The 16117-nt window shown below is 56.2% G+C and overlaps 1 protein-coding gene across 1 annotated transcript in view; it reads right to left on the minus strand.

The window, feature by feature from the left end:
- NTSR1 (neurotensin receptor 1) overlaps positions 1 to 11496 on the minus strand; it is a gene marked incomplete at its 5' end in the record, with an annotated part of 46778 nt that extends 35282 nt beyond the window's left edge. Inside the window, one exon of the mRNA XM_082429793.1 lies at positions 10783 to 11496. Coding sequence (XP_082285919.1) covers positions 10783 to 11496 — 714 coding nt within the window. The remainder of the gene's footprint in view (positions 1 to 10782) is intronic.
- Between the last annotated feature and the right edge of the window lie 4621 nt (positions 11497 to 16117).

Here is a 16117-nt window from a genome sequence, read left to right on the forward strand (position 1 = left end):
ATGTTATCTGGAAAATCGCCAAACATTTGGAAGTTAAACAACACACTTCTACAAAGGAAGCTCTTTCTAAAGAGAAATAAGAAAATATTTTGAGCTGAATTAGAACACAGCATTTCAAGGATTTTGAGATGCTACTAAAGCAGTATTTAGGAGAAAGTTTTTATCATTACATGTTTATATTATAAAAGAACTGAAAGAAATCCCAGGTCTTGAATTAATTATCTAAGCTTCCACCTTAAGAAATCTAGGAAAATAAGAACAAATTAAACCCAAAGCAAGCAGAAAAAGGAAATGCAGATAGGAGCAGAAATGAAATTGAAAACAGAAAGACAATTTGAAAAATCAATGAAATCAAAAGCTTGTTCTTTACAAAGAACAATAATATTGATAAACTCCTAGCCATACTCTGACCAAAGAAAAAAGAGAGAAGACACAGATTACCAATATTAGGAATGAAAAAGGAGATATCATTACAGACCCCACAGACATTATAAGGATGATAAATGAATACTACAAACAACCCTATGCCAACTTAGTTAAAATGGACCACTTCCTTGAAAGATACAAGTTGCCAAAACTTACTCAAGAATAAATGCATAACCTGAATATCCCTATTAAAGGAACTGAATTAGAAACCTTCCCACAAAACTTCAGGCCCAGATGGTTTCACCAAACCTTTAAAGGTTTCACCAAACCTTTAAAGAAGAAATAATACCAATTCCACTCACTCTCTTTCAGAAAACAGAAGAGGTGCAAACACTTCCCAACTCATTTCCTGAGGCCACAATTATCTTGATACCAAAACCAGATAAAAACATTACAAGAAAAGAAAATTATAGACCAATATCTCTCATGAACATAGACCCAAAATTCTCAATAAAATATTAGCAAATCAAATCCTGCAACATATAAAAAGGATAATACATGACCAAGTGGAGTTTGTCCTAGGACTGTGAGACTGGTTCAACATTAAATTAATCAATGTTTCCCACCAAAATGAGGTACCTAGTATACTCAAATTCACCGAGACGGAAAGTAAAGTGGTAGTTTCCAGGGGCTGGGGGATGGGTGAATGGGGAGCAGTTGTTTAAAGGGTTTCTGTTTGGGAAGATGAAGAAAATTCTGGAGATGGATAATGGTGATGATTGCACAACAATGTAAATGTACTTAATGTCACTGAACTGTGCATTGAAAATGGTAAAATGGTAAATTTTATGTTATGTACATTTTACCACAATAAAAAATTAATATCATTCACCATACTAGCTGACTAATGAAGAAAAACCACATGATCATACCAATAGATGCAGAAAAAGCATTGGACAAAATTCAACATCCATTCATGATAAAAATTCTTAGCAAACAAGGCATAGAAGAGAACTTTCTTCACCTGATAAAAAACATCTACTAAAAACTTAAACTAAAACCCTCACACTTAATTGTAAAGACTAAAGACTTTCTCTCTAAGATCAGTAACAAGGCAAGGAAGTTTTCTCTTCCACCCCTATTAAATATCGTACTAGAAGTTGTAGCTAGGCCAGTAAGGCAAGAAAAGGAAATTAAAGATTTGGAAGGGATGAAATAAAACTTTCTCTATTCACAGACACCATCACTGTCTACATAGAAAATCCCAGGGAACCTACAAAGGAATTTCTAGAATTAATAAGTGTATCTATCATGGTTGTAAGATACAACGTCAATAACTAAAAATCAATCACATTTATATATACTGGCCATGAAAAATTGGAAATAGAAAAAAATTTTAAGTACATATATAATAATTCCCAAAACATGAATATTTAGATATAAATGTAACAAAATATGTGTAGGATCTGTGTGCTGAAAACTACTACTGTTGAAAAAAATCAAAGAAGACCTAAATAAATGGAGGGATGTAGTATAATCATGCATTGGAAGGCTCAATGTTAGGATGCCAAGTCTCCCCACATTGATCTATAGATTAACACATTCCCAATCAAAATCCCTGCAGGCTTTTTTGTAGATACTGAAAATTTGATTCTAAAATTTATGTAGAGAGCAAAGGAACTAGAGTAGCCAAAACAATTTTGGAAAAGAACAAAGTTGGAGGACTCATGCTACTTGAAAGACTTCCTATAAAGCTACAGCGGTCAGGACTGTGGGGCTGGGGACAGTACAGACACACAGATTAAAGGAACAGATGACAGTCTGGATAGAACCCCACACATGAGGTCAGGTGATTTTTTAATTAAGGTGCAAAAAAACTCCAAAGGAGAAAAGATCATCTTTTCACAAGCGGTATTGGTCATGGATATGTATATACAAAAAAAGTACCTACATCTCACACCCTATAGAAAAATTAACTCAGAATGGATCATAAACTTAAGTATAAAACATAGAACTATAAAGATTCCAGAGGAGAAGAGAGGAAAAAACTTAGTGACCTTGGATTAGGTACAATACCAAAAGCATGATCCATTAAATTTTTTGATAAGTTGGGTTTTGTCAAAATTCCTACTTTTTGCTCTGTGACATGCAATGTTAGCAAATACAAAGATAAACCACAGAAGGGGAGAAAATATTTGCAAATCACATATCTGACAAAGGACTTAGATGCAGAATATATTTTTAAAACTCTCAAAAGTCAACAATAAGAAAACAACCCAATCATAAAAATAGGCAAACTACGGGAACAGACACTTTGCCAAAGGAGATATACAGATTTCAAGTAAGCACCTGAAAAGATGTTTAATGTCATGAGTCATTAAGGAAATGCACATTAAAACCTCAACAAGATACCACTACACTCCTACTGGAATGGATAAATGAAAACAAAAAAACCAAACCAGACACTGACAATACCAGGTGCTGGCCGGGATGCAGAGAACTGTCTTTCCACGTTGCTGGTGGACATTCAAAATGGCAAATCCACTTTTGGAAAGCTCTGGCAATTTCCTGTAAAGTTAGATACACTTCCTGTATGAGCCAGAAATCTGACTCCTAAGTGTTAACTCGAGAGAAATGAAAGCATATGTTCACACACTGTCCTGTGCATGAATATTTGCAGCAGCTTTATTCATAATTGCTCAAAACTGGAAACGACCCAAATGCCCTTCGACCAGTGAATGGGTGAACAAATGGTGGAACATCTGTACGATGGAATCCTACTCTACGCACAAAAGGAACAGGCTATTGACACAGGTGACAACATGGGTGACTCTTAAGGCATTACATAATCGAAGGAAGCCAGACTCAGAGGTTCCATGTACCTGGCGTCGGAGTCAGGCCCAAGGCTGTCGGAGGGGTGGGGCGGGGTGGGTGAGGGGATGGGGGCGTGCAGAGACTCCATGGGCGACAGGACCGGGCTCTATCTTTCTTTGGAGGTGGGGGTTACAGGGCTCTATGTATTTGTCAAAACGCATAGATGTAAACAAAAGGAAAATGATTTTTACTGGATGTAAACTTAAACCTAAGAAAACAGAAAAACCTGGATCTGGTATCTTATCATTCTTCCACCTTCTCCGCAACCAGCCTGGTCTGGGTGATCACGCACTCAGAACTCCGCAGCCGCTTCCTAACCGTCCTCCCTGACCCCCGCTGAGTTCTCAACAAGGCAGACAGAATGGTCCCCTGAAATGTATGTCACATGGCTCCTTGCTCAGAGTCTCCCGTGGGGCCCATTTTTCCTGGATAAGGGACACTGCGTGCTCTACATGATCACCTGTTCCGTCTTGTCCTGCCCTGGGCGCACCTGCTTGGCCACGTCGCCGCAGCCACGTGCCGGTGGCCATGGTCCTGTACCTGCTCCTCCCTCTCCTGGAACCTTCTTCCCCAGATGCTGTCACACCTGCCCTTACCTGCCTCTGTGAGGCCCCTCCTTTTCACCTTTTCTCTGCTGCCCTCCTTGCTATCTACCATTTGTAGGTTGTACTTATTTATTTTGCTAATTGTCTGTCTTCTCCGCCGGGATGCGGACTTCATGGGGCGGAAATCTTTGCCAGTTTTGCTCCCTGCGGGACCCGTGGTGCCTCACACATGATGCTCGTCGAGTAGGAGTGGAAGGGGGTGAGGGAGGCGGGTGTCATCACAGGTGACAGAAGGGGATTCTTCATGCACACGGGGCTGCAGAGACCTGGCTCAGGCCCTCAGGCAGCAAATGCTTCTCAGAGGAGCTGGACGGATGCTGAGGGTGGCCCTGACCCTACAGGTATGGGAACAATGCCAGGCCCAGGGGTTTCCTGCAGGACCTGACACGTGCACGCAGACCCCCAGAGAGGGACTGAGCACGGACCACAGGATCAGCTCCGGCAGGCAGAGCTTTCTAGGGAGGAGACGGCTCTTATTACCGTAAAATGACGAATCAGAGGGCCCGTCTCTCCTGACGCTGCGTTTTGTTGTGTGTGGGCCCCTGAGCCCTTCCTCGGCTCCTGGACCAGCTGGCAGGTGAGGAAGCTGAGCCACAGGAGGTCGCACCGCTGGCCCAGGCCCTGCAGCTGGCCCGTGGGGAAGCTGGGATTTGACCTCGGGTCCTGGGCTGCCACAGGCGAGAAAACCCAAAGGGCCCCTTTCCGAGTGGCTTGGGCGCACTGGCCTGGCTCCATCCAGCTCCCTGGCCCCCCTCCCCCTCCTGCACCAGCCCCGGGGGACGAAGCTGCCCCCACAGGGGCACGTGTGTGAAGTCCCCAAAGGGGGCAGGGATCGCAGCAGGTGGATGGCTCCACCTGGGCCCCTTGCGGGAACAGCAGGACGGGGCCGGTGCTGGGCCTGGCTTGGATGCCCCCGCCCTCTCTGGGCCTCAGTTTCCCCTTCCTCTCGGGGCCAGGCTTTCACCGGGGACGGCAGGGGCCAGGTCCGATGCCAGGGCGTTGCCGGGTCGGAGCAGGGGTCTTGGGGACCAGGCAGCCGCCACAGCTTGGCACCACCGCTCCCCCCCACCCCCAGGTGCCGAGCACCTGCCCGCTTCCCGGCGGTGATGGAGCGGGCGCGGGGCGAGCGGCTGCCTGGGGCCTTCGAGCTCCCCAGGAACGTTCCTAGGACCCTTTGGTTCTTTCCCGCCCAAAGGCACCCCACCCCCGGGGAAGGACCCGGCACCCAAACAGCCTTCGCAGGACGAGGCCTTGGACTCTGATCTTTCGTCTCCGACTCCCTCGTGGAGACACGGCGCACATTCACCGAAACCACTCCTCTAGCTAAGTGCCACGAGATCTGATACGTGCGCCGGCAGCACGGGCAAGACGCACAACATTCACCACCCACTGCCGACCCCCCCACCCCCCCCCCACCTCCCCCAGCCTGTGCGCAGGTCACGTGATTGGGGTCGTACAGTCGGGGGCCTTTTGAGGCTGGCTTCCGTTCCCCCGGCACGGTGCATGCACTCCTGACCACTGCATCTTAGAGACCAAAGAAAGGCTTGAAATCCCGTCTGACGAGGGCCTGGAGCAGCCAAACCCTAGACGGACAGGCCGGGCTGGGAGGGGAGGGGCAGCTGGTGTCCAGTGGGGACACAGTCTCCCTGGGGAACAATGGGAGACTTCTGGAGATGGGCGGTAAAACTTTATGTTATGTATATTTCACTATAACAGAAAAAAAGAGCAAAAGGCTTGCGATTCCTCTCCCCTCGAAACACAGACACTCGATAACCCGACGGGAAGTCTGGCTCTCCCTGCTGGAGGGGACGGAGGGCTCCAGCACCACCCGGCCCGGCCTCACTGCCCTGCTGGTGCCCGTAGGAGAGCGTCCTGCGCTGGCACCAAAGCTCACGGCCAGAGCCCCGGTCCTCCTGCAGCTGAGACCCCAGACGCGGGGGACGGGCTGCCGGCCCTAAGCTTGAGGGCGTCCCCGGGACGGCTGCTCACGGGGGTCCCTGCCCTACTCACGGCCCGCGGAGCCTCAGGACAGACTCTGTCCTCGTGCAGAAGCACAGCAGGATTGCCAAATCGAGAAGTCCCGCTGCACATCAGTACAACACCACGAGCGAACCACGGACCTCATTCAGCCACTGTCTCAACAACATCCTTTCTGGACCAGGGTCTGATGGGAAGCCATGCCTTGCGCTCAGGGGCTGTGTCTTTAACCCCCTTTAATACAGAACAGCCCCTCGGCCTGTCTTGGACTTTCATGACCTGGGCCATTGTGAGCACAGGGCAGCTGCTTTTAGAACATCCCTCAATTTCAGGGACAAAGGGGTGCGTGGAGGGTCCGCTTTCTGGGCAGGGGTGCTGTGTCCTCAGTGCACATACAGCAGGAGGCCCACGATGGCCCCAGTCTTGGGGGCGCTCACTCTGGCGTCTGCCCGTTTCCCCAACATAACGTTACTCTCGGGGGGCCCTGTGACTCGCCAAGCTTCAGCCCTGAGTGTCAGCGTCACTGAGGCCGAGTCGGCTACAGGGGAAGCAACGGAGGATCAATGAACGGGGCGCGAACAGGTGGCTGGATGGGGGAGGAGGTCACCAGGCGCAGCTGGTGGCACAGGACAGAAACAGAGAAAATGATCGATGCCCTGATTTTATTGGAACCAATTTTCTTCCACTTTGTGGAGACGGGTCTCGGCTGCTTCTGCCTCCGCGGAATCACGTCAGACTTTAACGGCCTTGGCGCTCAGGACACCACCGGGGTCGATGTGCCCACGGACACGAGCTCCCCCTGCACGAGCCCCGCCCAGGGCCAGCCCCCCTTCTGCAGCCGGGCCCAAGCCCAGCGAGAAGCACTGTTGCCGGCGGCACTGAATGTGAAGGCAGATGATGAGGCCGGGCGCTCCCGGGGTGGCCCCCAGCTGTGCAGCTGCTGCCAGGGCCGCGGGGCCTGGAAAACGGCAATAACGAAGCGATGACCAAGAGCCCTCAGGCGCGCCGACGCAGGCCTGACGGGCTCCTGCCTGCGATGCCAGGAGAGGCTGCCTTAGGGCGGCCTCGCTGGGTGGGGGTGGGGGCCTCTCTAACGAGGGTGCAGATGCCCTGTGGTCACGAATTCACCCTTCCCGGGGCACGGCCACTGCAAAGGGGCTGCTCTGACCTGGGAGCCTCCTAGAGGTGCTGTGTCGGTCCGCCCTGGCAGGGCACTGTGCTCCCAGGGGGAGGACATCTACCCCCCGGCTGAGCGTCACGAGGACTGGATTTACGCAGCGGGGGGGATAACGCTGCCCCAAGGACACTTGCTAGTGACTGCACAAGGCCACCACTGTGCACTCACCACCACTGGACACTCACCACCACTGGGCACTCACCACCACTGGGCACTAAACACCACTGTGCACTCACCACCACTGGGCACTCACCACCACTGGGCACTCACCACCACTGGGTACTAACTACCAGGGGCACTAATCTCCACTGGGCAGTATTAAGCATGAGTCCTGGACGGGGCGCTGGGCGCTCTGCCTGCAGGTGCCCATCAGCATCGAGGGCTGGAGGTGACCCTACTCCTGGGGCGTCTCTGGCTGTAGCCCGAGGTCTGGACCCTAAGCTCCCTTGCCCACCCACTGCAGGTGTGGCCCCCCAGATCGTGTCCCCCCAGAGGCACAGATGACTCTGTACTTTGGAGGGAAAGGATCCCCTTCTAGTAACTGAGCCCTGGAGACAGCCAGTGACGGGGACAGGAGGGCGTGAGTGACCACAGTCAAGCACACGCTCAGCCCCCAGGTCTCTGCCACTAAGGCCTCCTCAGCTCGCTGCCCTCCCGGCCACCTGCCCGGTCAGTGCCCAGTACACGCTCACAGGGCGGATGGACACGGGCCCCACCAGACCCACAGCTGCGACACAGAGCCTGTGATGGCAGCACCTCATCACGCTGAGGTCAGAGCACGAGGCCAGGCCTGAAACGCAGTGGACCAGACACGACCAGGGCCAGCCCACCTGTGTGGGGACGGCTGCCTGCCCTGGGAGATGCCTGAGTGAGCGGGGGCAGCACAGGGAGACCCCACCACCCCTGGCACGTGCTGTCTTCCACTCCCGAAGGCTGCCCTGGGGCCAGCAGTCTGTTTAGGAGGATTGAATCCAGTTCCCTCTGGGGTCCAGGGAGGGGCCGGACCGTCCTAGGGCAACGCGGCAGGCCCTGCGGCCTCTCCTCCCAGACTCCCCCCGTTGACCTGGGGCCCAGGGTCTGGGGCCTTTGCTGGTCTGCGAGGCCCTGACCTCACTGTAAGCTCCTCTCGCCCCGTCCACCCCCAGCCCCCGGCTACACGCCCAGAAAATGCCCAGCTGCGTCCAGCAATGACAATTCCAAGTGGCTCAGAAATCTAATCACTAAACCACCTTGTTTCTAAACACGAATTCTGTTTGCAAGTGTCCAGGATGGAATCTCACAGGTGTGGAGGGCTGGCAGGCCTTGTGGGAGACACTTGGGCTGGGAGGGGCCCCCGTTTTGGAAAGAAGGGTCATTTTGATTGGCCAACGTCCAAATGTGGTCCATGAGAGGCAGACGCACGGAGGCAGGCACCCAGCCCCTCTTTGGACAGATGTCACGGTTTAAAAACTGTGGACGTTGGCCCAGAGCTGCCAGGTGGCCCAGAAGCCCGTGTGGGGAACGTAAAATCCCCTGGGGAAACCTCTACTGGGATGGCGGATGGCGGTGCAGAAGGGACGCGGTGGGGAGCAAGGCCAGGGCCGAGCTCCCCCGTGAGGAATGTTCTCTCAGGCACAGGAAGCAGCCCGCATGCAGAAGCCCAAGAAGCCTCGCGGGAGCGGTCAACGTCAGAGGGAAGGGCACCTTTTACAACCGGCCCGTCGGTCTCTCCCAAGCGCATGGCCAAGGCCTTTAAAAAAAAATGGAAACTCTGATCTCCGAGGGCGCCAGGAAGCCAGCAAGTATTGAGTAAACTCTCGGCAGCACCACAGCTGCGGGCGCAAGAGCGGGTCCTTCCGCAGCGCGTGCTCAACGGACACCTGCCTAGCGGACGAATGAGCAGGACAGGCCCCGGGCCACATCAGCACCACAGCCTCCAACCGAAAGGATTCCTGGGAGTGGCCCTCTGGGAGGTGATGCCATGTCACTGAGGTGTCTGGTTCCACGACCAAGAGGGAGTGAGGACGCTTTAAGGGGGAGGCCGTGCTCCCTCTGCTGTTGTTGTTTTTTCCGGATGATCCAAACCCCGGCTGCTCCTGGCTGAGCCACAGGGGTCACAGCGGGCAGGGGTCTGAGGGGAGCAGCCCCTTGGCGGGCAGTGGGCACTGCTGACCCCGAGCCGCTGACCTGAGCCTGACACGTCCAACCTTCATAGGCAGGCGTCATGGCTGCTTTCCCCCGACCCCCCAACCCTGGGCACAGCCCATCGAGACCTCACAGGAAGCGGGAAGGTCATTCCCACTCTGTTCACTGCACACGCCCTGCTTGCCACTGTTTCCGGCACAGGAGAGGCTGCCGCCTCTGACTCATCTCCCCGCCACACGCGGCTGCCGGGGCCACGCCACGCACGGACACCCGGAGCCACGCGTTTTCAGCACAGGCGAGGGGGGGCCTGAAGCTTCATTCTGCCCGCCGGGTCCACCTCGGTGGTGGCCTGTGGAGGGTGAGCCGCAGCCCAGGGACGGACATGCAGACGGCACCTCCTGCCCCCCAGCACGCCAGCTCCCCTACCCTGGCACACCCGCCACACTCAGAGGCAACGGCATCAATTCCGCTGGGAAGCTGCGGGTGGCTCAGGCGTGAAACGACAGCCAGACGGGACAGCCCAGAGCCCCCCCGACCCCCGCTCAGCCCAGATCCTCCTTTCCCATCCCACCCTGAGATGGAGGACGCCCCCGCCCCTTCATGGCTACCCACATTCTCAGGCCACGATGCCGCTGGAAGCGGTGTCTCTGCCAGGACTTGCTCCCATGGACGCCCTCCTCCCACTTCAGGGCCCTGCCTGGAATGTCCCTGCCTGAGAAGCCTCTCCCCAGGGCCAGAATCCCCCTTCCTGGTCAGGCCGCCTCGTCCAAGCCAATTCCCCGGGGACAGGTGCCCCCTGGGTTCCCACACACTTCGCCCAGACCCTCAGAGGACCATTGGTCACCCGGCTCCAGTGTTATCCACCTTACATGGGCCCCCCGCCTGCCACCACGCCCAGTACCTTAGGATTTTCCAGTAGAAACAGCGTCGACACCACCACCACCAGTAAGAGTGCTTCCGAGAGCTTCTACACGCCAGGAGCCAAACAAGCACTTCCCACACCTTCTCCCTTGAATTTCTACCTTCAGAGGTGGGGGCTGTGATTGCCCCATTTCACAGATGGGAAAACTGAGGCTAAATTAAGGAACTGGCCCAAGACAGCATCAGGCCAGGAGGCACAGGGGGAGCAGTTCGGGCGGGGGCGGTTCTGCTACAGAGGAGACGGACCACAGGGCCTTTTGAGAAGCTGATGGAAGGGACTCTCCCCAGAAAGAGGCCGGCACCAGCACACACAAGTTTACCTTACATCTCAGGGACTCTGGAGACAGCCGAGGCCCATCCACGGACGCCCCTCCCCTAGAGAGGTCACTGATCTAGGGTTCCAGCCCCCTTTGATGGAAGGAGGAGATGAGATAAGGGGGGCTGAGACCTGGCAGCCCTGGAGCGAAAGGTGGGAAGAAGTGGGGGTCAGGCTGCTCTCAAGCCCCACCCCTCCTGCCCCACCCCCCCCACCCCTTCCCAGCTTCCCAGGAGTAAATTTCCTTTAGGACATTTCTCCAACTTCCTGTACCCAGAGGGTACACAGACCAGAAACTACTGTTGGGGTGAGGGAAAGCGACGCACTGAGGCTTCCCTGAGGGTGTGCCTTGGACCCTTGCCCCCAGGGGAGACCCTGGCCTGGTGACCTCCGACTCCTGCTCCCCTGAAGAGGCTGCTCACCTGGATGACGACCTTGACCTTGGCGGTGCCCACGGTGGGCGTGCACACCAGGCCACCGGGGTGCTGGCCGTCGGCGCTGCGGTTCTGCTGGCCCATGGTGAAGAGCATGGGCACGGCCAGCAGGCCAGAGGCCAGCCAGATAGCGCTGATGAACTTCTTGGTGCGGCTGCGGGACATGAGGGTCTTGGCCTTGAAGGGGTGGCAGATGGCCAGGTAGCGTTCCACACTCAGGCTGGCCACGTTGAGGGCTGTGGCATAGGTGCAGGCGTCGCGCAGGAAGTAGTAGCCGCGGCACACGGCATCGCCGAAGGCCCAGGGGTGGTGCACCCAGATGAAGTTGTACAGCTCCACGGGCATGGCCAGCAGGAGGATGAGCAGGTCAGACAGCGCCAGGCTGCCCAGGTGGTAGTGCACGGTGCTCTGCAGGTTCTGCAGGGACTTCTTGCGCGCCAGCGTGAACGCCGTCACAGAGTTGCCCACCGTGCCCACGACAAAGAGCGCCAGGTACACGATGGTCACCAGCACCTTGGAGTAAATGTCCGTGTTCACGTCCAGGTCGCTGCTGGGCACCGCTGGGACGGGCTCTGACAGGTTGCCAGAGCCGTTGCCGAAGTCCAGGGCCAGGAGCGCCGCCTCCAGCCCCGATGGCGGTAGCAAGAAGGGGTCGCCAGCCTGGGAGACCCGGGGGCCGGGCGCCGAGCTGTTGAGGTCCATGTCCCGCGCGCGGGGCGGGGTGCCGCGCTCCCCGGGGTCCGCGGCTGGAAGCCGGGGCGAGAGTGGGCGCGTCTCTGGCAGGGACAGAGTAGAGGGAGCCCCCGAGGGGTGGACGTGAAAGGCAGAGGGGGCTCGCCGTCCAGCCGGGAAGCGCCGACCCGGTCCGTGCCAGCCTAGAGCGCTCGGGGCTTGCACTCACGGGGGGCTGAGCGCTTTCCCGGCTTCCTCCGAATACCAGACCCCACGGTTCCTCGGGCCCCCGGGGCGGCAGCGCCGGCTCCAACGGAGAGCGCCTGGCTGTCTGGGGCTCGGGCTGCGCGGGGCGAGCCTGTGGCGCCGAGCGCAGCGCACGCCTGGCTGTCCGGAGCGCTCTCTCCTCGCTCGCGCTCCCCGCGCACCCCGCTCCGCGCACCTCCAGCCGCGCCAGCACCCCCCCGGGCTCCGCGCCTCCCCTGAGCCGGCGGCGACTGGCGCGCCCAGCCGTGGGGGGCGCTGGAGGGGAGAGGAGGCGGCCCCAGCCACTGTCTCCGCCCCGCAAGGGGGCAGGGCTGGCTGGTCGCCCCCGCGCCCTCGCAGGGGCCATCCGGGCTGGGGGGAGCGCCCCAGGGAACTGGGATTCCAGCGGGGTGCGCAGGGAGTATTGGCTCTTTCCAGGCACCCTCCTCAGGCAGCTCGCCCTCCTGCCCCAGGTCTTCCCAGCTTCTTATGCCCCGCCTCCCCAAGGGAACTGCCCCCCGGGTCGCCTCCACCTCGCTCGGTGGGGGAGAGGAGGTGAGGGGGTGGGGGTCCCAAGGAGGAGGCTTCCTGCTGGGATGGCTGGGCTGCCCCTCCTTCCTGGGGTGCCCACGGGGTGCCAGAAGCTGGGTGCCCAGGGGAGCTTTGGCACAACTAAGTGGGGGGGGGCGGGGGGGAGCTGAATGAGGGGAGCAGAAAGCAGAGAACAAAGCGGCACTGGTCCCCGAGCAGGCTGGGCTCCTGCGCCTGGCACCCTGTGGGTGGCCTTGTGCCACTGTGGGTGCAGGTGGTACGGTCCAGGACTGTCATCACCACCTAGACGTGGTCATCAGATGTCACGCTCAGGGCCCAGCCGTGGACCTGGCTGGCTGCACCTGCTGGGCTGGGAATCAGAAACTGCAGTGGGTGGAGGGAGAGAGGCGCTGAGGAAAGGGGGCGAGGCCAAGGAGCCCTGCCCAGACCCCAGGCACAGCCAAGGGAGCAGTTCAGGCTCAGTACTTACTTTTCTGTTCGCAACTGGCTCTGGGCTTGCCTGCTCCACTGAACCCTGATGTTATCACCACGGAGTCTTAGCACATAAAATCCGTGCTTAAAAATGTAGCCTCCACAGGAAACACAAACGTCCCTTTGCTGGAGGCCAGCACAGTGAGCTCTGAGGCGACACAAGTGGTTTCAACCTGCTACTCAATATTTGGGCAAGTGTTTTAGCTTCTCTGTGCCTCGATTTAGTCGTCTGTGAAATGGGCATACAGGTGAATGCATGCTCCTGGGGGCCCAGCTGTTCCGGATGCCGTCAGCCCTGAAAACAGCAGGCACTCAATGGCCACCTGTGGAGTGATCGCCCTTGTGCGGATCGTGTGGGGACTTCAGAGGGTGAGAGTGACGTGCCCAGGGCAACAAAGGTTGCTTTCAATCCACCAAGTTAGCCCAGGTTTGCTCTCTGGAAGACAGGCCACCAGTTCAGCGAGCAGGCCCTGGGATTGGGAGCTGAGTGTCCGTGTCACCGGAGTGATGTGGCAGCCTGTGTCGGGCCCATGGAGGCTCACCCCTGCACCCAGGGGAACACCGGGCTCTCACCATGGACGGTGCCATCCGTCGCCTCTCTCGGGAGCCCCCCAAGGGGAAGGCAGCAGCCCGTGGCCACTGGGACCTGTCCCTTTGCCAGGTGGTAGCTGTCGCCGCTCAGGATGTCCCCAGTGGAAACGTGCTCTGGCTGGGCTGCGTAAGCTCACTGTTTGGTTTTCACACCCCTGACCTTTCCGCTAAGCTGACCTTCTTTTCAAAGATTTCTCTTCCAGCCAGCCTAGGAGCTTAAAAAATCATAAAAGGCAACGTAGCACAAATATTATGACAAGGCATTTGCTTGAAACCACACAGGAAATGTCACCTGGAAGGCTTTGCTGTACCGTGTGGGCGGCAGGCCCTTGTCTGGGGTCCCCGGCCACTTTGAATCCTTCTGCGAACCGGGGAGCCCGGACGGCCCGGCAGCCGGAACCTTCCGACTCCAAGCTGTTTTCCCTTTCTCTTGCGATTTCCCCAGGCACGAGCGCTTCTTGAACAGCTGAGGCCCTTTAGAGAAATCTTCGGTCGGGTGCTTGGGGAGGGCGGGGCTAGCCCGCTGTGTCCTTCAGTGACCGGATCACACCCTTGACCCCCTGAGCACCGCGCGGGAGAGCCTGGGGCCCTGCTGCCCTGCCCCTGCCCCTCCAAGCGCTGCGTGTCGGCGAGGAGCTGGCCTGTCCGTGTCGGCAAGGGCGAAGGTCCGTAAATGAGGCTCTGTGTTTCTTGGAGAAGTAGGCGTGTCACCTGAGGGGGCAGCAGGCACCTGAGTGGCTCCGGATTCCTGGGCTCCGGGCGTGATGTAGGCAGGGTGGGGTCCTGGCTGCCAAGCTGGGTCATCACCTGGGCCCTGGAGCGAAGATCAAGTCTGGGACCCTGGAGGAAAGATGCCTGGATGGCCACTGCCATGGCGGGGGTCCTGGTTTGTTTGGCTTGCTAACTCCTCCCAAGCCCCTGCGAGGCCACTGTGTAGAGTGGGTGCTCAGTGGGCTTTTGCTGAACTAGTGGAAGGGATAAGACAATGGACAGCGAGATGAGGGCTTTGCTTTCCTGGCTACGAGAATTTAGTCCTTGGAGTCCCAGTGTCAAGGGGCCCCTCCCCCTCAGAAGTGTGTCCTTAAGGCACTGTGCCTCTCTTTCCTCTGGTCCCCACGCCACCATCGGGCAACTCTTGTTAACAAGAAGGCTTCTTCCTAAATTAAAAAAAAATAAGTTCGCAGCAATACCTGTATCAGTTATCTGTTTACCTCCTGCTGCATAACAAAGGACCCCAAGCTCAGTGACTTAGTGGCAAAACAAACATTTTATTGTTATTAATATTATTGCTAGATTTCCTATGAAGCTACAGGTGGGTGGGGAGTAGTGTACGTTTATTTAGAGACACTAAGGATATGTAATACGTGTAATTTGTAGAGTTTAGCTGTTGATTTCCCACCCACGGCATGGGATTGCCCATGTCAGAATGCACAGCATTCCAAGGAGGATTTTAAAAATAGAGCAACACATGTGAAAGTGTTAGCGGGCGGTCGGGGGGGGGGGTGGTGGGCTGTGGACGTCCTTCCAGCCTGGGCACCAGCCTCCGCTCTCACATCCTCGTCCCTCTCGCTTCCCGCTCGCGCCTTGGCCCTTGGCCAGCTTTCTGGAAAAGCGAGCTGTGGTAAAAGGAAGAGCCAGAAGAGGGGGAGGGCGTGGCTGTGGGGAGGGCATCCTGCTGCCTGGGTGTCGGGCTGCCTAGGAGGTGGTTTGGAGTCCTGGGTCCACCTGCCCTGACCTTGGTAAATAAACTGACCAAGCCTCAGTGGACCCCAAGTCACTAGGTTGCTACGAGCACCAGGTGACGGGTGCACAGCTACACACCATGTGGAGGTCACCGCTCTATAGACTCCGGCTTTATCGCCCATGGGCTCACCCCGTCCGGAGCTGGAGAGGCTGGACGGGGAAGAGGAGGGGCTCAGCTCCTGGGACCCCCCCCCCACCCCAGCGAGTGCGGGCGTGGGGTTTCCTTCCCGTGAGTGGCAGTGAAACCGTGTACCTCAGATGGGGACTTGAACCCCCGTGTGGGGACTCAAACCCAGCCAAAACCCACAGTCTTTTTTTTCTTTTAACATCTTTATTGGAGTATAATTGCTTTACAACGGTGTGTTAGTTTCTGCTGTATAACAAAGTGAATCGGTTATACGTATACATATATCCCCATATCTCCTCCCTCTTGCGTCTCCCTCCCTCCCACCCTGCCTATCCCCCACGGTCTTTTAACTGAGATCACACACCTGGTTTCAGGACTTAGTGAAGCTCAGGTTCTTGATGTCTCATCGCAGAAGGAATTCAGTGAGAGACAAAGTGATAGGTAAGAAGTGGATTTATTTATAGAGAAACACACCCCACAGACAGAGTGCGGGCCATCTCAGAAGGCGAGAAAGGCACCAGGGTAAGGGGTTGTCAGTTTTTATAGGGGTGGGTAATTTCATAGGCTAATGAGTGGGAGGAATATTCCAGCTAATTTGGGGAAAGGGCAGAGATTTCCAGGAATTGGGCCACCGCCTACTTTTTGACCCTTATGGTCAGCCTTGGAACTGTCAAGGCGCCTGTAGGTGTGTCATTTAGCTGATGTGTTACAAAGAGCGTATGCTGAGGCTTAAGGTCTAGTGGAAGTGGACTCCTCCGTCATCTTGGACCTATTTGGTTCTAATTAGTTTATGTCGTGTCCTCGGGCTATGTCATTCTTTTAGAGGTTGTGCCCTGCCCCCTTCCCTCCTGTTTCAGCAGGGGTGGAGGTTGCATGAGGAAGCCTGTGTTCCAGGCTGCAGGTCAGGGCTGGTCCCTCTGG

Source organism: Balaenoptera physalus, assembly GCF_965194825.1.
Source record: "Balaenoptera physalus genome assembly, chromosome: 16".
NCBI classification, from domain to species: Eukaryota; Metazoa; Chordata; class Mammalia; order Artiodactyla; family Balaenopteridae; genus Balaenoptera; species Balaenoptera physalus.